At 45.5% G+C, this 21,254-nt stretch overlaps 1 protein-coding gene and 1 long non-coding RNA gene across 5 annotated transcripts in view; one reads left to right on the top strand and one right to left on the bottom strand.

Annotated features, from left to right (window-relative positions):
• Nucleotides 1-4,896, top strand: part of LBP (lipopolysaccharide binding protein) — a 45,887-nt gene extending 40,991 nt beyond the window's left edge. The window contains exon 13 of the mRNA XM_082645570.1: nucleotides 4,576-4,896. Within this exon, the coding sequence (XP_082501696.1) occupies nucleotides 4,576-4,716 (141 nt within the window). The 3' untranslated portion in view covers nucleotides 4,717-4,896. The remainder of the gene's footprint in view (nucleotides 1-4,575) is intronic.
• The window catches only part of LOC309817347, a 51,948-nt gene extending 31,831 nt beyond the window's left edge, over nucleotides 1-20,117 (bottom strand). For 2 of the 4 annotated variants that reach the window (XR_014296117.1, XR_014296118.1), the window contains exons 1-3: nucleotides 19,860-20,117; nucleotides 17,807-17,869; nucleotides 16,212-16,287 (exon numbers count right to left, since the gene is read on the bottom strand). This is a non-coding gene — a long non-coding RNA (uncharacterized lncRNA). Of the gene's footprint in view, nucleotides 1-5,022; nucleotides 5,101-6,417; nucleotides 6,579-16,211; nucleotides 16,288-17,806; nucleotides 17,870-19,859 lie in introns of those variants that run through there. The other 2 variants (XR_014296119.1, XR_014296120.1) reach the window with 2 other exon arrangements.
• Between the last annotated feature and the right edge of the window lie 1,137 nt (nucleotides 20,118-21,254).

The raw sequence follows: 21,254 nt of genomic DNA, 5'->3' as shown, positions 1-21,254 counted from the left end.
CCTTCCAGATCTCCAGTCAAACTTTGCTTTCTAGGACAATTCCCTTGACCACACCCATTGGTGAAAATCCCCACCTGCCCACATCTCCAGGTGAACATTCTTACCTGTCCACGTCTCCAGGCTAATTTCACACCATCCTCCCCGATACCATGGATCCCTTCCCTTGAAAATCCCCTCAATCCTCTTAGAAAAGGATTAAATAAGCGGAAACAAATTCAACAAGTATGATTTGCTCTATTATGAGCATTACACAGACTGAATGTCCCACAGTGTCCCCCTGAAACAGGTGGGAAGGGGGCAGGGCACAACCTTTAAAAGATGACATAGCCTTTGGATCTGACATAAACTGGTTAGAACCAACTAGGTCCAAGATGGCAGAAGATTCGACTTCCAGTAGACCTTGAGCTTCATTTTATGCTCATTGTAATATATTAGCATATGCTAAATGACACCAGGGCCATGACAGTTCTGAGACTAACCATAAAAGGCCAAAAAGTGGGTGGTGGCCCAATTCCTGGAAATCTCCACCCCTTCTCCAAGATAGTTGGAATAATCCTCCCACTCATTAGCCTATGAAATTACCCAGCCCATAAAAACTAAACACTCCATATTTTGGGGCCTCTCGCCTTCTGAGATGGCCCACACTCTTGTCTGTGGAGTGTGTTTCTCCCAGGGCCACTCTCGCCTTTTGAGACACACCATACTCCGTCTATGGAATGTGTATCCCTCTAAGTAAATCCACTTTTTACCTATTGCTTTGTCTCTCACTGAATTGCTGAGACATAAAGACTTCAGTAGGTCCTGAGACCAGATATGTGATTTTAATTAAAAGACAGTGGATTCAAGTTACCATCTGGGTTTTGGCCAGGTTCGAGTCCCAGCCCATGGGTTCAAATCCCAATCTGAGTTGTGCAGTTTCACCCCGTCTTTGAAAGCCCCCCCAGTCCCTCCAGCGTCTCAGAATCTCTCGACAGCCTGCCCACTGGCCCTCCATGTGCTGTGACCCATGTTGTGTCTGCCTCCCTAAACAGTTGAAGCCCCCTTAACAGGGGGACTGACCCAGTGTCTGTCCCTTGCAGCTCCCTGCCCAGTCACCCTGGCCCCCAAGGCAGGGAAGGGCATCCCCTCCTTTCTCAGGACGCTCCCCAAGCTCTCAGAGCCTGGGCCTGAGACACAGACATTATTGCTCCCCTTCTGCAACTCTGACTCAAGCACAAGTTCCAGCCAAGATGGAAACAGGAGGTAGTGATGGGAACTTGCTGTGTGACTGTGGGAAGGTTAACAATCTCCTTCTCAGGGGTAGCTGTGAGAGTTAAATGAGAAAATGACAGTCTTGCTAGTCACACAGTAAGTTCTCAGTAAATGCTAGTTGGGGTATTATTATTTTACAGTTGCTGGCTAGCTCTTCAGAAAGAGGGGCCTCTCACCTCTAGGAGTTTAGGAAACTCCAAGTGAGTTCTGACCACTTTGAGGTCCCAGGGCATCAAGAGAAGTCACTCCGAAGGGACAGGAGGGGAGAGCAGCTTAAGCAGCCAAGCTCTCCTGGTGGATGTTAACTTGAATTCACAGGAAGTTTCACAGGGAGATCTTTCCAGAAATGCAGCAGCTGCATTGAAAGTGCAGACTGCACCGCCATCTACTGGCCATGTTTTGGAAGGAACGTAAACAAGTAGACAACTGGTCACACTGCTGCTGGTTAATCACGTAGATTCCTGGCCTACACTCTCAGGGGTACTGGGGTGTCTGCATGTTTATCGAGTCTTTCAGTGGATTCTTGTGCAGGTGGTCCAGTACCCCCCACCTCTTCCCATGAGGGGACCCTATTTTAAGGCATGAACAAAAATATTCACAACGATGTGATGCACTGAAATGCACTCTTGCCCAAAACACCTAACCTGAATCTAATTATGAGGAAACATCAGACAAACCTAAAGAGAGTGACTGACCTATACTCTTCAAAAATGTCAAGGTCATGAGAGACAAGAAGACTGGGAAACTGTTACCAGGAGACTAAAGAGAAAGGAAAACTGAATGTAATATATGATCCAAGATTTTCATTCGTTATGTAGGATGTTATGGGACAGCTGACAAAATCTGAATATAGTCTGCTGAAAACAGTATTGTATAAGTGTCAATTTCATGATTTTAATCATTGTACTATGACTATATAAGAGAATGTCCTTGCTTTTAGGGAATACACACTTAAGTGTTTAGGGGTAAAAGGCCAACAGGTTTGCATCTGACTTGCAAACAGTTCAGGAGGGAAATTTATGTATATATATGTATAATCTTGATGAAGGGTGCTCAGGAATTCTTTGTACTCTTTTTGCAACTTTTTTAGCAGTCTGAAATTATACTAAGAAAAAATTTTTTCACAGCCCTACTGAGAAAATAGTGACATAATGCCACCATAAATCAGTTACACATTAAAACCTCGCCTTTTTACAGAGCCCTTAGTAGGTGCTGGACATGTGCTTTTCATGGTTTATCTCATTAAATGCTCACAGCAATCCTATAAGAGAAATGCTACTATTACCCTCCAATTTTCACATGAAGAAAGCTTCACCTCAGAGAGGTGAAGTAATCTGCCCAAGATCACACAGCCAGTAGGTGATAGAACTGGGATGGGCTCTCTCAATCCAGAGTCATAAGAATCCAACTAGCAGCACGTAGGGTCCACAACACTAGAAGACATGGTTCTCATTATTGAAAGGACTGGGGACCACTCCTGCAGTTGCCAGATTGAACTGTACCATATCCTCCAAACATACCTGGGCCTTGACTCTGCCTCTGTGCAGACCATTGCTCCTGACTGCCTTTTTTGCTATCTTCAATGTCCCTCCCCTACATCCTCTTCTGGGCTGAGAAACCTCTTCCCCCATAGTTCCTTCCCAAGCCCTGTACCTAGGAGGGACCTGTCCCTGCTCTGCAGTCCCACAGCCCTATACTTGTCCTTCTCTCAGAGAATATCCTATTCTCCATCTCCCATTATAATCCTTTGGCAGAGGCAGAAGAGGGAAGCTATTGCTGGCTCCAGCTCTGCACTCAGACAGACCTGGATTCGAAACCTGGCTCTGCCGTTTACTGGCTGTGTGATCTTGGGCAAGTCCCTTCACCTCTCTGAGCATCTTATAAGTAAAACAGAGCTACGATAACCCAACTCATTATAAAGAGAAAGAAAGATGAGCTATATAAGACATTTCCTATAATATCTGGCAAGCAGCAAGTACTTAAAAATGTTAATTACTACTCCTGTGTCCTACCTCCATAATGACTGTTTTAAATTTTTTCAGATAAATTAGTTATAAGCTTGTGTCAAAGTTTTATTTTGATCATGCCACAAAGCCAAGTCAGAGTTCCCTTTTGTTAAGGACATTTCCCAGGAAAAGAGAATGGTTGGATAAGCATTATTAAACTGAATATAAGATAAAGAATGTCTGATAATCAGCTGAGTGTTTGGGTAGCTGATTTCTCCAAGGAGGTTTTAATCTTGTTAGAGTTTATCAGAAAATTGCTTAAACATTTATCAAGAATGCTAATTTCCTCCCAGAAGGAGATTGTGAATTACATCAAGCAATTCTATCGTGATGGGAACACTCTGCTCTTAATCAAACTCATAATAATCAAGGCTGACATTTCGTGAGGGTTCACTATACACCCAGCATGGAGCTGTGTCACAGGCCTAGCCTTGAAGCAGATCCTGGATGTATTTTGTCATTGTGCCCTGTTCTGACTTAGTTCAGAGTCAGACTATGCAGGCGGCTACAAAATGCTGGTGGAATGTGTGAACGGGAGCAGCGGCCATCACGTCCCAGGACTCTGCATGATGTGGGACACACACCCTCTCCTGTCCTGCACACCACCAAGGTGGAAACAAACAGGTTTCTGAGAGCAGACCATCCACTGTTCCCCCAATATAATGGGATGTAAGTAAATGACTTGGTTAGGCTTTCTGGTTCAATACTGTCAAGAAAGTCCTTTACCAGCTAGATGACAAAGTGCTTAATTCTGGCCACAGAGCCTGGCAGAGAGACCAAAGGCTCATTACCAAGCATGGATGCCTTTCCTCTGGCAGACAATAAAGAGTTGGATCCAAGTTGCTCATTAGTTTCTTTAGGGATTTGTTGGACATCTTGCTACTATGTGAACAAACAGATGGACTTGGCTGTTGGCCGCAAGGATATTTAAGAAGGAACAGATCTGCCTACCCATTGTGAGAAGCAAAACACTGTGTCTGAAGGGGGTGCACTGCCTCCCATATGGTTTGGGGATGAAGTCAGTGGTCTTCAGAGTGTGGTCCCCTGACCAGCAGCATCAGTATCACCTGGGAATTTGTTAGAAATGCGAAGTCTTGGTCCCCACCCCAAACTTACTGAATCAGAAATCTGAGGTGGGATCCAGCACTCTGTGCTTTAACAAGCCTTCTAGGTGATTTGGATGCACATTCAAGTTTGAGTTAAACTGGGTTAAGTTGTAATATGTTTTCCTCTTTCTGTCTTCTCTGGCTTCCCCGCATCTTCTCTTCCTCCCCATCATCTCCCATCCTTCCTCCTCTACAAACCTATACCTTCTCAGAATCTCCTGGGATTAAATATAAGTACTCAGCTGGGTTGTGAGACCATCCATGGATCACCAAGAAAGATGGAAGATTATCAAACTCCAGAAAATTGTCACATTCTCCCAGCTGCACGTTTGAGAACAGGCCTGCCTGGATGAGCTAGAAGACGCCTTGATGGCCTCTGAGGCCACAGCACCACATGCTTCTGAGGCAGAAACAAGATCAGGCCAGAGTTTGGAGTCTGTGCTGTCCTGGAGCCAGCCATGGCCACTCAGAGGATGTTCAGAGCAAAATAGCTTAGGGAAAGAACAGCAACTGGGAGAAGAGGTGAAGAAATGGCTGTAGGTGACCACAAAGAGGCCTGGCACAATGGAGCCATTCAGAGAAAAATGCAACAGCTACAGGATGGATCTATAGAAACACATCAGCATGTACTGGGCTCTTGAATGGATTTCCTGCAGATCTGGGAGCTGATATTCAGTGGATGTTCAAGGAAAGGGTGACTCCTGAAGGCTGGAGAACTTGGGACACTCATGTGACACCTATAAAAAGAAGGCACAGTCAACTGATTCTTTTAATAAACATTTGCAATTCACCATGGCACATGCTGAATTTTAGGCAGAGGGCATATCTGGTACCTCACTCTGGTACTGTGGTCCCTTCTAGCAAGCTCTCCATCCAGCTCCACAGCCATCTCTAGGTCTACTTAGACCACTCAGGATCCCAGGCAGCTCAGGGAAACTAAATTTCAAAGCCTCCTGCTATGGACAGAGTTATGTAACCCCAAAATCCATATGTTGAAGCCTAACCCCCAGTGTACCGGTATTTGGAGTAAGGAACTAATTAAGGTTAAATGAAGTCATAAGAGTGAAGCCTTAATCTGGTAAAATGAGTGTCCTTATAGGAGACACCAGGCATATATACAATGGAGTATTACTAAGCCATAAAAAAGAATGAACTTTTGCTATTTGCAACATCATGGATGGACCTGGAGGGTATTACGCTAAGTGAAATAAGTTAGACAGAGAAAGTCAAATACTGTATGTTATCACTTATACATGAAACCTAAAATATAAAACAGGTGAACGAATACAATAACAACAACAAAAAGAGACAACAGGGAGGCCACTCTCTGTCTCTCTCTGTCTCTGCTATGTGAGGACATGGTGAGAAGGCGGCCATCTGCAAGTCAGGAAGAGAGACCCCGCAGGAAACCAAATTGACTGGCACAATAATCTTAGACTTCCTGGCCTCCAGAACTGTGAGAAAATAAATTATTTTATTTAAGCCACCCAGTCTATGGTGTTTTGTTTTGACAGTCCAAGATAATGAAGATAGCTCCCTCTGCCTGACCCCACCAGGCTGTCCAGTTGTCCTGGATATACTACAGGATAGGACAGGGGATAGTTCAAGAAGTGGCTTCTTTCAGATTGCTAAATGGGAAGCAGAGTAAATGATTTCCCCGCTGTCCTCAGTGTTCCCTCTAATGCACCTTTCCCCTGCAAGCCAAAGTCCACAGAAGAGACACCTTGTACCCCTCAGCCATCTGTCCAGGATCCAGTCTCCCTCACCAGTGGGCCAACACTAGCCTTGGGACATCCCAGATACTGCAGCCAGTTGTATCAGGAACTGGCCCCACCCACCAGCAGGCTGACACTAAATCTGAGACCCCCAGCCCCACAATCACCCACTCCAGAACCCAGCCCTGCCCATCAGTGAGCCAGCACTAGCTCCAGAAACCCCCAGGATCACATAGCCAGCAGCCCCATGACCCAGCCCTGCCAGCCAACCAGTGGCTGGCAGCCTCTACACAAGGTAGGGCCTGACAACAAACCAGACCAAGTGCCAGCCACACCTACCAGATTGCCCACAGCAGTCAGTCTGCCACAACACGCAGCCCAAATAGTGGGCACCCCTAGAGCATATAGCTCTGGTGACCAGAGAGAGGAGTGTGCTGCTGAGATACATAGGACGTCTCCTACAAAAGGCCACTTCTCCAAGGATGGGAAATGTAAACAACCTACGAAATACATAGAAATAGAAAGAGCAAATTAGGCAAAATGAGGTGACAGAGGAATATCTTCCAAATGAAAGATCAAGATAAAACCCCAGAAGAAGAACTAAGTGAAGCTGAGATAGGCAATCTACCCCACAGAGAGTTCAAGGTAATGATCATAAAAATGTTCAAAGAATTTGGGAGAATATTGGATGAACAGAGTGAGAAGTTAGAATTTTTTTTTTTTTTTTTGTGATACACGGGCCTCTCACTGCTGTGGCCTCTCCCGTTGCGGGGCACAGACTCCGGACGTGCAGGCTCAGTGGCCATGGCTCACAGGCCCAGCCACTCCGCAGCACGTGGAATCCTCCCGGACCAGGGCACGAACCCGTGTCCCCTGTATCGGCAGGCGGACTCCCAACCACTGCGCCACCAGGGAAGCCCAGAAGTTAGAATTTTTTAACAAGATTAGAAAATATAAAGAAGAACCAGAGATGAAGAATACAATAATTGAAATGAAAAATACCTAGAAGGAATTTCTAGAAAATTTCCTAGAAGGAGTCAACAGTAGACTAAATAATACAGAGGAACTGATCAGCAAGCTGGAAGACAGATTAGTGGAAACCAATGAAGCTGAAGGAAAAAAGAATAAAGATTAAAAAGAAATAAGGACAGTTTAAGAGATCTCTGAGATAACATCAAGCATATTAATATTCACATTATAGGGGTCCCAGAAGAAGAGAGAGAGAAAGGGGCAGAGAACATATTTGAAGATATAATAGCTGAAAATTTCCCTAACCTGGGAAAGGAAACTGACATCCAGGTCCAGGAAACACAGAGAGTCCCAACAGGATCAACCACACCAAGACACATTGTAATTAAAATGGAAAAAATTAAAGGGAGAATATTTAAAGCAGCAAGAGAAAAACAATTAGTTACATACAGGGGAACTCCAATAAGAATACCAGCTGACTTTTCAGCAGAAACTCTGCAGGCCAGAAGCGAATGGCATGATATATTCAAAGTGATGAACGGGGAAAGCCAACAACCAAAAATACTCTACCCAGCAAGGCTCTTTTCATTCAGACTTTATGGAGAGATCAAAAGTTTTACAGGCAGGCTGGGCTTCCCTGGTGACGCAATGGTTAAGAATCCGCCTGCCACTGCAGGGGACATGGGCTTGAGCCCTGGTCCGGGAAGATCCCACGTGCCACGGAACAACTAAGCCCATGTGCCACAACTACTGAAGCCCACATGCCTAGAGCCTGTGCTCCCAACAAGAGAAGCCACCACAATGAGAAGCCTGCACACCACAACGAAGAGTAGCCTCCGCTTGCCTCAACCAGAGAAAAGCCCATGTGCAGCAACGAAGACCCAAAAGCAGCCAGAATTTTTTAAAAAATTAAATTAAATTAAATTAACAAGTTTTGGGGCTTCCCTGGTGGTGCAGTGGTTGAGAATCTGCCTGCCAATGCAGGGGACACGGGTTCGAGCCCTGGTCTGGGAAGATCCCACATGCCGTGGAGCAACTAGGCCCGTGAGCCACAACTACTGAGCCTGCGCATCTGGAGCCCGTGCTCCGCAACAAGAGAGGCTGCGATAGTGAGAGGCCCGCGCACTGCGATGAAGAGTGGCCCCCACTTGCCGCAACTAGAGAAAGCCCTCGCACAGAAACGAAGACCCAACACAGTCAAAAATAAATACAAAAATTAATTAATTAATTTTAAAAGAAGACCTAAAGAAATACATGGTGAATATCTTAAAAAAAAATAGTTTTACAGGCAGGCAAAAGCTAAAAGAGTTCAGCACCACCAAACCAACCTTAGAGAAATGTTAAAGGGACTTCTCTAAGTGAAAAAGTAAAGGCCACAACTAGAAACAAGAAAATTACAAAGGGAAAAAATCTCATTGATAAAGGTAAATACACAATAAAGGTAAATTAGCAGTGTGTAAAGCTACTGTGAAAGTTGAAAGACAAAAGTAGTAAAATCATCTATGACTGCAATAAGTAGTTAAGCGATACACACAAAAAAAGATGTAAAATATGATGTCAAAAACAGTAAATGTGGGTGTGGGGAAAGTAAAAATGCAGGGTGTAAAAATGTATTTGAACTTAAGACATCAGGAACTCAAAATAATCACATATAGACTGCTATATACAGTGTGGGCAATATAGTAAATAACTATGCAGTATCTTTGTATGGTGACATATTATAATTAGACTTATGGTGGTGATCATTTTGAAATGAATAGAAATACCAAATCACTATGTTGTGTAACAGGAGCTAACATAGTGTTGTAGGTCAGTTATACTTCAAAAACAAACAGATAAACAAACTCATAGAAAAAGAGATCAGATTTGTGGTTACCAGAGGCAGAGGGTGAGGAGAGGGGGAACTGAATGAAGGCAGTCAAAAGGTACAAATTCTCCATTATAAGACGAATAAGTTCTAGGGACGTCATGTACAACATGATAAATATAATGAACACTGCTGTACGGTATATATGAAAGTTGTTAAGAGAGCAAATCTTAAGAGTTCACATCACAAGAAAAACTTTTTTTCTATTTCTTTTTTTGTTTTTTTGGCTGCATTGGGTCTTTGTTGCCACGCGTGGCTTTCTCCAGTTGCGGCGAGCGTTGGCTACTCTTCATTGCAGTGTGTGGGCTTCTCATTGTGATGGCTTCTCTTGTTGCGGAGCACAGGCTCTAGGCACGTGGGCCTCAGTAGTTGTGGCACGTGGGCTCAGTAGTTGTGACTCGCGGGCTCTAGAGCACAGGCTCAGTGGTTGTGGTGCATGGACTTAGTTGCTCCGCGGCATGTGGGATCTTCCCAATCCAGAGCTCGAACCTGTGTCCCCTGCATTGGCAGGCAGATTCTTAACCACTGTGCCACCAGGGAAGTTCCTCTATTTCTTTAATTTTGCATCTATATGAGAAAATGAATGTTCACTAAACTTACTGTGATAATCATTTCATGATGTATGTAAGTCATATCATTAGGCTGTACACTTTAAACTTATACAGTGCTGTATGTCAATTATATCTCAATAAAACTGGAAGGAAAATTAATAATAATAAAACATCCATACTATGCAAAGCAATCTACAGATTCAACACAATTCCTATCAAAATTCCAATGGCATAATTCACAGAAATAGAGCAAACAAGTCTAAAGTTTATATGGAACCATAAAAGACGTCAAATAGCCAAAGCAATCTTGAGAAATAAGACCACAGCCAGAGGCATCACACATTCTGATTTCAAACTATATTACAAAGCTGTAGTTATCAAAACAGTGTGTTATTGGCATAAAATCAGAAACATAAATGAATGTAACAGAATAGAGAGCCCAGAAGTAAACCCACGTGTATAAGGTCAATTAATTTACAATAAAGGAGCCAAGAATACACAATGAGTAAAGAACAGTCTCTTCAATAAATGGTGTTGGGAAAACTGGAAATATACATGCAAAAGAATCAAACTAGACCCCACTCTTACTCCATACACAAAAATTAACTCAAAATGGATTAAAGACTTGAATGTAAAACCTGAAACCAGAAAACTTCTAGAAGAAAACATAGATGGTAACCTTGACATCGGTCTTGGCAATGATTTTTTGGATCTGACATGAAAAGCAGAGGTAACAAAAGCAAAAATAAGCAAGTGGAATTACATCAAACTAAAAAGCTTCTGCACAGCGAAGGAAACCGTCAACTAAATGAAAACGCAACCTACTGAATGGGAGAAAATATTTGCAAATCATGTATCTGATAAGAGGTTAATAATCAAAATAGATAAAGAACTCATAAATTCAATGGAGAAAAAAAATCTGATTTTTAAATAGGCAAAGGATCTAAATAGACATTTTCCAAAAGAAGACATATAGATGGCCAACAGGTACAGGAAAAGATACTCAACATCACTAATCATTGGGGAAATGCAAATGAAAACCACAATGAGCTATCACCTCACACCTGCTGGAATTATTATCAAATAATATTTAATAATAGCTATTATAAAAAAGACAAGAAATAACAAGTTTCAGCTTGATGTGGAGAAAAGGAAACCCCTGTGCATGCCTTGTTGGTGGGATGTAAATTGGTGCAGCCACTATGGAAAACAGCAAGGAGGTTCCTCAAAAAATTAAAAATAGAACTACCATATGCAAATCAGAAGAAAGCTGGAGTAGCAATTCTCATATCAGACAAAATAGACTTTAAAATAAAGACTATTACAAGAGACAAAGAAGGACACTACATAATGATCAAGGGATCAATCCAAGAAGAAGATATAACAATTGTAAATATTTATGCACCCAACATAGGAGCACCTCAATACATAAGGCAAATACTAACAGCCATAAAAGGGGAAATCGACAGTAACACAATCATAGTAGGGGACTTTAACACCCCACTTTCACCAATGGACAGATCATCCAAAATGAATATAAATAAAGAAACACAAGTTTTAAATGATACATTAAACAAGATGGACTTAATTGATATTTATAGGACATTCCATCCAAAAACAACAGAATACACATTTTTCTCAAGTGCTCATGGAACATTCTCCAGGATAGATCATATGTTGGGTCACAAATCTAGCCTTGGTAAATTTAAGAACACTGAAATCGTATCAAGTATCTTTTCCGACCACAACACTATGAGACTAGGTATCAATTACAGGAAAAGAGCTGTAAAAAATACAAACACATGGAGGCTAAACAATACACTACTTAATAACAAAGTGATCACTGAAGAAATCAAAGAGGAAATTAAAAAATACCTAGAAACAAATGACAATGGAGACACGACGACCCAAAACCTGTGGGATGCAGCAAAAGCAGTTCTAAGAGGGAAGTTTATAGCAATACAATCCCACCTTAAGAAACAGGAAACATCTCGAATACACAACCTAACCTTGCACCTAAAGCAATTAGAGAAAGAAGAGCAAAAAAACCCCAAAGTTAGCAGAAGGAAAGAAATCATAAAAATCAGATCAGAAATAAATGAAAAAGAAATGAAGGAAACGATAGCAAAGATCAATAAAACTAAAAGCTGGTTCTTTGAGAAGATAAACAAAATTGATAAACCATTAGCCAGACTCATCAAGAAAAAAAGGGAGAAGACTCAAATCAATAGAATTAGAAATGAAAAAGGAGAAGTAACAACTGACACTACAGAAATACAAAAGATCATGAGAGATTACTATAAGCAACTCTATGCCAATAAAATGGACAACCTGGAAGAAATGGACAAATTCTTAGAAATGCACAACCTGCCAAGACTGAATCAGGAAGAAATAGAAAATATGAACAGACCAATCACAAGCACTGAAATTGAAACTGTGATAAAAAGTCTTCCAACAAACAAAAGCCCAGGACCAGATGGCTTCACAGGCGAATTCTATCAAGCATTTAGAGAAGAGCTAACACCTATCCTTCTGAAACTCTTCCAAAATATAGCAGAGGGAGGAACACTCCCAAACTCATTCTACGAGGCCACCATCACCTTGATACCAAAACCAGGCAAGGATGTCACAAAGAAAGAAAACTACAGGCCAATATCACTGATGAACATAGATGCAAAAATCCTCAACAAAATACTAGCAAACAGAATCCAACAGCACATTAAAAGGATCATACACCATGATCAAGTGGGGTTTATTCCAGGAATGCAAGGATTCTTCAATATACACAAATCAATCAACGTGATATACCATATTAACAAATTGAAGGAGAAAAACCATATGATCATCTCAATAGATGCAGAGAAAGCTTTCGACAAAATTCAACACCCATTTATGATAAAAACTCTGCAGAAAGTAGGCACAGAGGGAACTTTCGTCAACATAATAAAGGCCATATATGACAAACCCACAGCCAACATCGTCCTCAATGGTGAAAAACTGAAACCATTTCCACTAAGATCAGGAACAAGACAAGGTTGCCCACTCTCACCACTCTTATTCAACATAGTTTTGGAAGTTTTAGCCACAGCAATCAGAGAAGAAAAGGAAATAAAAGGAATCCAAATTGGAAAGGAAGAAGTAAAGCTGTCACTGTTTGCAGATGACATGATACTATACATAGAGAATCCTAAAGATGCCACCAGAAAACTACTAGAGCTAATCAATGAATTTGGTAAAGTAGCAGGATACAAAATTAATGCACAGAAATCTCTGGCATTCCTGTACACTAATAATGAAAAATCTGAAAGTGAAATCAAGAAAACACTCCCATTTACCATTGCAACAAAAAGAATAAAATATCTAGGAATAAACCTACCTAAGGAGACAAAAGACCTGTATGCAGAAAATTATAAGACACTGATGAAAGAAATTAAAGATGATACAAATAGATGGAGAGATGTACCATGTTCCTGGATTGGAAGAATCAACATTGTGAAAATGACTCTACTACCCAAAGCAATCTACAGATTCAATGTAATCCCTATCAAACTACCACTGGCATTTTTCACAGAACTAGAACAAAAAATTTCACAATTTGTATGGAAACACAAAAGACCCCGAATAGCCAAAGCAATCTTGAGAACGAAAAACGGAGCTGGAGGAATCAGGCTCCCTGACTTCAGACTATACTACAAAGCTACAGTAATCAAGACAGTACGGTACTGGCACAAAAACAGAAAGATAGATCAATGGAACAGGATAGAAAGCCCAGAGATAAACCCACGGACATATGGTCACCTTATCTTTGATAAAGGAGGCAGGAATGTACAGTGGAGAAAGGACAGCCTCTTCAATAAGTGGTGCTGGGAAAACTGGACAGGTACATGTGAAAGTATGAGATTAGATCACTCCCTAACACCATACACAAAAATAAGCTCAAAATGGATTAAAGACCTAAATGTAAGGCCAGAAACTATCAAACTCTTAGAGGAAAACATAGGCAGAACACTCTATGACATAAATCACAGCAAAATCCTTTTTGACCCACCTCCTAGAGAAATGGAAATAAAAACAAAAATAGGGGCTTCCCTGGTGGCGCAGTGGTTGAGAGTCCGCCTGCCGAAGCAGAGGATACGGGTTCGAGCCCTGGTCTGGGAGGATCCCACATGCCGCGGAGCGGCTAGGCCCGTGAGCCATGGCCGTTGAGCCTGCGCGTCTGGAGCCTGTGCTCCACAACGGTAGAGGCCACAACAGTGAGAGACCCACGTACCGCAAAAAAAAAAAAAAAAAAAAAAAAAAAAATAAACAAATGGGACCTAATGAAACTTCAAAGCTTTTGCACAGCAAAGGAAACCATAAACAAGACCAAAAGACAACCCTCAGAATGGGAGAAAATATTTGCAAATGAAGCAACTGACAAAGGATTAATCTCCAAAATTTATAAGCAGCTCATGCAGCTCAATAGCAAAAAAACAAACAACCCAATCCAAAAATGGGCAGAAGACCTAAATAGACATTTCTCCAAAGAAGATATACAGACTGCCAACAAACACAAGAAAGGATGCTCAACATCTTTACTCATCAGAGAAATGCAAATCAAAACTACAATGAGATATCATCTCACACCAGTCAGAATGGCCATCATTAAAAAATCTACAAACAATAAATGCTTCAGAGGGTGTGGAGAAAAGGGAACACTCTTGCACTGCTGGTGGGAATGTGAATTGGTACAGCCACTATGGAGAACAGTATGGAGGTTCCTTAAAAAACTACAAATAGAACTACCATATGACCCAGCAATCCCACTACTGGGCATATACCCTGAGAAAACCATAATTCAAAAAGAGTCATGTACCAAAATGTTCACTGCAGCTCTATTTACAATAGCCCAGAGATGGAAACAACCTAAGTGTCCATCATCCAATGAATGGATGAAGAAGATGTGGCACATATATACAATGGAATATTACTCAGCCATAAAAAGAAACGGAATTGAGCTATTTGTAATGAGGTGAATAGACCTAGAGTCTGTCATACAGAGTGAAGTAAGTCAGAAAGAGAAAGACAAATACTGCATGCTAACACATATATATGGAATTTAAGAAAAATAAATGTCATGAAGAACCTAGGGGTAAAACAGGAATAAAGAAACAGACCTACTTGAGAATGGACTTGAGGATATGGGGAGGGGGAAGGGTAAGCTGTGTGACAAAGCAAGAGAGAGGCATGGACATATATACACTACCAAACGTAAGGTAGATAGCTAGTGGGAAGCAGCCGCATAGCACAGGGAGATCAGCTGGGTGCTTTGTGACCGACTGGAGGGGTGGGATAGGGAGGGTGGGAGGGAGGGAGACGCAAGAGGGAAGGGATATGGGAACAGATGTATACGTATAACTGATTCACTTTGTTATAAAGCAGAAACTAATACACCATTGTGAAGCAATTATACTCCAATAAAGTTGTAAAAAAAAAAAAAAGAAACAGTAAAGGGGGGCTTCCCTGGTGGCGCAGTGGTTAAGAGTCCACCTGCGGATGCAGGGGACGCAGGTTCGTGCCCCAGTCTGGGAGGATCCCACATGCCGCGGAGCAGCTGGGCCCGTGAGCCATGGCCGCTGAGCCTGCGCGTCCGGAGCCTGTGCTCCACAACGGGAGAGGCCACAACAGTGAGAGGCCCACGTACCGCAAAAAAAAGAAACAGTAAAGGGAAAAAAACCAAAAAGTGAGTAAAGGAGCAAAGTCAACACACAAACAAGCATGTCGGTCATGGGCTGCCTTGAATAATGTATTATTATGGGTTGTCCTCCATTCCTGTTAAGTTCATAGAGCAGAACCCACGATTTACAGTTCTCCCATGTGCCCTTCAGCATTATCTGAACTTATTCCAGTGTGAGGTCCAAGTACAAACGTATGGACTGGTTTCTCTCCGGAGGCTCCTTTACTTCAAAGACAAAGTGAACCTCCACAAGTCCTGGGCCCAGCCCGGTAACCATATCACATGTGGGCCGGCAAAGGCCCGTGCTCTGAAGGAAATGGCAGGACCAAAAAGCTAGTGTGTGAAAGCTCCAGGGTTTGGAAGGGACAACTGGGCCCTTCAAACACGGGGAAAGGTCTTTCAGCGACTCCTGTCCCTGCACTATCGATGACCAGGGCACGGGCAGCCCACGATCACTTTCGATGCAGGAGCAGCAAAGGACAGATAGAGCCAGGAAGGGCGGGAGGCTGGAGCCAGGGGCCTGGGGCAGGGAGAGCAGCCCAGCCTGGCCGAGTCCCAGCAGCTTCTGTCGTGTCCTGCCAAGACCCCACAAAACCTCCCTGCCAGGGGGAGTCAAGACACTTCCAGCATAAGAAACTGCAAATGCTTTCGGGCTGAAAAAGATCAGGATCATGTGGTCATGGCACCACCATGAAAAATTTTTTAGAACTTTTGCTGCTATCCCAGCTTTGCTCTTCAGATGAAGATGTGGAGTCTGAGACGGGGTCACAGCGCTAGACAGGTTGAGAGGCGGGACCGGTCTCCATCACAACGGTACTTGCACTGACACCCCAAGGCTCGGAAGGGAGGTGCCCCGGGGAGCCCTTCACCCAAGCAGGTTTCCAGAGCCCTCCCCTAGGCATGAGGGGGACTGCCCCACAGCAGGATACTGTCACCCCACTTCCCCTTACATGATCATCCAAGCCCCAGAAAACACGCACGTGACTTTACAAAAAACACAAAATTCCAGAGAAAGGTCCAAAAGCCTTACCTGGGGCCCCAGAGCCTAGTGCCTGGCTGACACCAAGATGACGCCTCCTGTGGAGCCTCTGTGCACACAGACCCAGCTGCAAAGGAAAATCGGTGAACGGGCACTCACAGCAGGCCCTGGGGGACACACAGAGCACTTGGCACAGCAGCTGGCAGTTTCTAGCACCCACGAAGGCAGGCTGTTACTGCAGTACCTGAACAGCCACACTACGGTATCAGGAACAAGAACAATTTAACCCCAGGAAGGGGTCTGCAGGTCACCTCTGACGGGAATAACACCTACGTTACCCTATGTGCCAACTGTGAGCAATCTGCTGCTAACCAGTCTGCAGGCTGTGGCTGCCTGGCAATGACTAGAATGGACCGGGAGGGGTACCAGGTGGGGGAGGGCCCCGTGCCTGCTACGTAGTATAAGGGCGACTTATATATGCATCCTCAACTATACTGGGCTTTGTCCAGGTCGGTCACTAGAAAATCACCCACAGTGGACCACGGGCCCTGCTCATGACCAGGATTAAGGCAGATTATAGTAAGTCTACCTTTCATTACAGAAACAATTCCAGTGGAGAAAAGGAGGCTGACCCGGCAGGCTGGCTTGCTGGAGGGCTTGGTTCCCTGACACTCTGCAATGGGAGAAGCCCTGTCACCTCACAACAGATGGGTCATCTCCACCTCTTTGGGGTTTTTTTTTTTGGTCCAGGTGCTATGCATCAGGCACCAGATGCAACACAATAGAGGGAGGTGCTGCCCTCAAGATTACAGCATAAGGGGCACGATCAGCAAATCAACACTTTCTAGGTGCGATCAGTGCTGAGGGGCGGGGCTGAGGATGTGGGATGAGGAAGGGGTGCGATGGGGAATCAGAGAAAACTTCCGGAAGGGAGCCCTCCACTGCCAGCCCGTGAACTGCTAAGGCAGGGCCCTGTTCGGGAAAAGGGGCGCTCAGTGAGCACACAGCGCCAGGGACCAGGAAGCAACACAAATCAGTGGGAAGAAAGACATGTACGAAAGCTCCAGAGTTTGCAAGGGACAGGAGTGAACCCTCCAAACACGGGGAAAGGCTTTCAGCAATTCCTCTCCCTGCACTATCAATGACCAGGGCACAGGCAGCCCACGATCACTTTCGAATGCAGGGGCAGAAAAGGGCAGTGAGGGAGCTGAGAAGGGAGGCCACAGCCAGCATCCTGGGAAACGGCCTGGCCTAGGAACACACCAGCAGACAGGTCAATGACCAGACTTACAGCCTAAGATGACAGAACCACCCGATTATTCACCAGTCCCTGCCAAGAGCTGAAGAGGAGACTAACGGCAGAAATACTGAGAACTCTTAGGTACTGAAGGAACGTGTGTAAGTGGCACCAGGATTGAACACCTGACAGAATTCTCACTCAGGCTCACAGAAGAACACTTGGCTGGACACTGGATGTGAATCTCTGTCCTGTCAACATCACAGCAGCCTCCATCCAGGCTCTCAGGAGCAGAAGGGGGCCCAAGCCTCCACTGCACCCTCACTCTCCACACCTCAGCACCCAACATCTCTGGCCTCACAGCCTGCACACAACTCAAGTAATAGAGAACCGGCGGGACACCACTTACCTGGGACTCAGTCCCGGTTCTCCCTGACGACACGTCTCATGTAACAGCAGCCATGTGACACTCCTGCAGGGGACAAGAAGCCATCACGTGATCTGCCCAACTGGCAGGAAACCATTATGCTCATCGACAGGAAAACATGGTGTGTGTGTTGGGGGGATTCGGGTCTTAAGCAATGAACGCACTACAGCCTGACTCCCTCCATCCTCAGACTGCCTCATGCTTGGTCACTGCTAGTCACTGAAGGCTGTCCTGTATGGAAGGGACAAGAATGGGTCCCCTGAACATGGGGAAAATCTTGCAACTTTTCCTCGGCCCATATTACCAATGACCAGGACACAGGCAGCCTGTAACCACTTCAAATCCAGAGGTAGAAAAGAACACAGGGCTGCTGAGACTGGAGACCAGGGTCAGAAGACCACAGTTGTGGCAAGACCCACTCCCATTCTCCTTTTTTAAAGCCTCAGAGAAACCAGCACCAAGCCAGGCAGAGGGCACTCAACAGACACCAGGAGCCAAAAGACATCTAAAGAGGTGGTGGTGGGGGGATTCCCTGGAGGTCCGGTGGTTAGGACTCCGTGCGCTTTCACTGCCATGGCCTTGGTTCAATCCCTGGTCGGGGAACTAAGATCCGGCAAGCCGTGCGGTGTGCAATAAAACATAAGTAAAATAATAGAAAGGCGGCGGGAGGACAGCCATGTGGGACAGCTCCAGAGTTGGGAAGGGACAGGAGTGAACCCTCCAAACACGGGGAAACGCTTTCAGCAACTCCTCTGCCGGCACTACCAGTGACCAGGGCACGGCCAGCCCACGATCACTTCCGAATGCAGGGGCAACAAACGGCAGAAGAGCCAGGCAGAGGAGCCCATGTGAGCAGCCGGCTCTCCGCCCAGGCAGGGGAAAGCTGCCCAGCCAAGCCCGGGACCCCAACGCTATCCTCACTTCATGGAAAGACTCCATCTCCCCTCATCAACAGAGGCCACACGAAGACCAACTTCTCGTAAAAATGCCTCAAGTACTCATCCACCCACAAAATACCAACTAAGTACCTACTAACCACTTGCCAGGCACTGGGGGTTCAGAGACACAGACCAGGCCTCTGCCCTCCAGGACTGCTTGCTGTTTCCCCCCTGGAAGGAAAGGAAAGCTCAGGAGAATGAAGTAACTCACCTGAGGTTCCACGGCTAACGAGGGGCTGCGCCAGCATCTGAACTCAGGCCTTTCCCGCCCCCAAACCCAGCCCCACTCTCCTGCACAAGGCTTGGCAAGACTGTTCCCAGAACCCCCCTGAGCCCAGGGACCACCCCCTCTGCGGCGGGGCAGGAAGGCCACAGCCCCCAGTTCAAGGACCTCAGGAGCAGCACTTGCCCAAGCGACAGCTCAGCCCCTGGACACAGTGGGGCGCAGCAGGCAGTGCGGCTCACGGTCCTGCAGGAGAGGAGGGGGCGCTGGCAGAGGCAGGCGCAGCAAAGCCGTTCGAGGGAGGGTCTTCAGCAGCGCAGGGCCCGGCCAGGGAACGGGTGTGGAAGGGCTTCTGTGCGAAGCAGGGACAGGAAGCCAGACTCTGCCCCTCGGGGGCCCTGGGGCGCCCTCACTTTAAAGCTCAAACACCCGTTTAGAAAGTGGACGTTTCAACACTTTCCCTTAAAGCTTATTAACGGGAAATGGGCTAACGGTCACCAGAGTATTTGGCCGGTAACCGACGAGCGGCTTTGGGGCCTGAAACGCTGGAGTCGGAGGTGATGGGCAGTGAATCAGGGGCTCTGGCGCCCCTCGGGCCAGGTTCACGCGGGCTCTGCACGACCCCCTGCGGGACCTCGGGCCCACGCGTCATCCGACCGGTCTCTCGACATCAGCGGGCACAAGTCTCCCCACGGGGCGGGTGAGGCTCCGAGACGGCGCCGGCCGGTGGCTCGGTAACCCGAGGCCTCTTTGTCGAAGACACGAGGGCCGAGAAGTCGCCATGCGGCGCTCACCGCCCCCTCGGGCCTCAGTTTCCCCTTGGGGGGGGCGGGCGGAGCAGACCACGTGCCCAGCGCTCCCCTCAGTAACGCACCCGGGGCGCCGTGAGAGATGGCACGGAACAGAGGCGGAAACACAGCAGACAGTGCGGGAAGGTACGGATGTCCGCGAATGTTGGGAGATGGCGTGGATCCAAGAGAAACAGAAACCACCGGAGCCGGGAACCTCCTCCACCCGCACAGCGGCGGCGGAACTGCAGCAGAGACGAGGCCTGCGGCCTAGAGCGGAGTCGCCGGGAGCGCGCGATCCTGCAGCGACCTCTGGTGGAGCGGAGCCCGAGTTCTGCGTTGGGATGACTTGGTAATTTCCAGAAGCAGTCTGAAATTTTGCTTTTCTGTGTGTGTTCTGTTTGTTGTCACTGATTTGTCATTAATTTGTAGGAATGGTGACTCTTTCACATGAGAAGCTTTAATTAGCAAAAACTCTTTTTTTTTAATATCCGAGTATAGTTGATTAATAATGTGTTAGCTTCAGGTGTACAGCGGAGTGATTCAGTTATACAGATACATATATATATTCTTTTTCAAATTCTTTTTCCATTTAGGTTATTACAGAGTATTGAGCAGAGTTACCCCTGCTATACAGTAGGTCCTTGTTGGTTATCTATTCTAAATATAGCAGTGTGTACATGTCAATCCCAATCTCCCAATCTATACCTCCCCTGCCACCCTTTCCTGCTGGTAACCATAAATTCGTTCTCTAAGTCTGTGAGTGTGTTTCTGTTTTGTAAATAAGTTTGTTTGATCATTTTTTAAAGATTCCGCGTGTAAGCAATATCCTATGATATTTGTCTTTGTCTGACTTACTTCGCTCAGTATGACAATATCCAGGTCCATCCATGTTGCTGCAAATGGCATTATTTCATTCTTCTTTTTTTTTTTTTTTTTTTTTTTTTTTTTGCAGTACGCGGGCCTCTCACTGTTGTGGCCTCTCCCGTTGCAGAGCACAGGCTCCGGACGCGCAGGCCCGGCGGCCATGGCTCACGGGCCCAGCCACTCCGCGGCGGGACCCTCCCGGACCGGAGCATGAACCCGTGTCCCCTGCATCGGCAGGTGGACTCTCAACCACTGCGCCACCAGGGAAGCCCATATAACTGGCTTATTTTACTTAACGTAATATTATTAGGGTTCATCCATGTTGTAGCATTTGTCAGAATTCCCTTCCTTTTTAAGGCTGAATAATATTCCATTGTATGTAGAGACCACATTTTGTTTATCCATTCATCCATCAGTGGACACTTGAGTAGCTTCTACCTTTTGGCTATCGTGAATAGTACTGCCATGCACATGGGTGGACAAATATCCCTTTAAGACCCTGCGTTCATTTGTTTCGAGGATAAGTGGAATTGTTGGATCCTAGGGCAATTCTGTTTTTAATTTTTTGAGCAACCACCATCCTATTTTCCATAGTGGCACACACCATTTTGCAT

This window comes from Mesoplodon mirus (assembly GCF_964341445.2).
Source record: "Mesoplodon mirus genome assembly, chromosome: 15".
NCBI classification, from domain to species: Eukaryota; Metazoa; Chordata; class Mammalia; order Artiodactyla; family Ziphiidae; genus Mesoplodon; species Mesoplodon mirus.
Note: the sequence above shows the minus strand (reverse complement) of the source record. Positions and strands in the feature narration are given on the sequence as shown.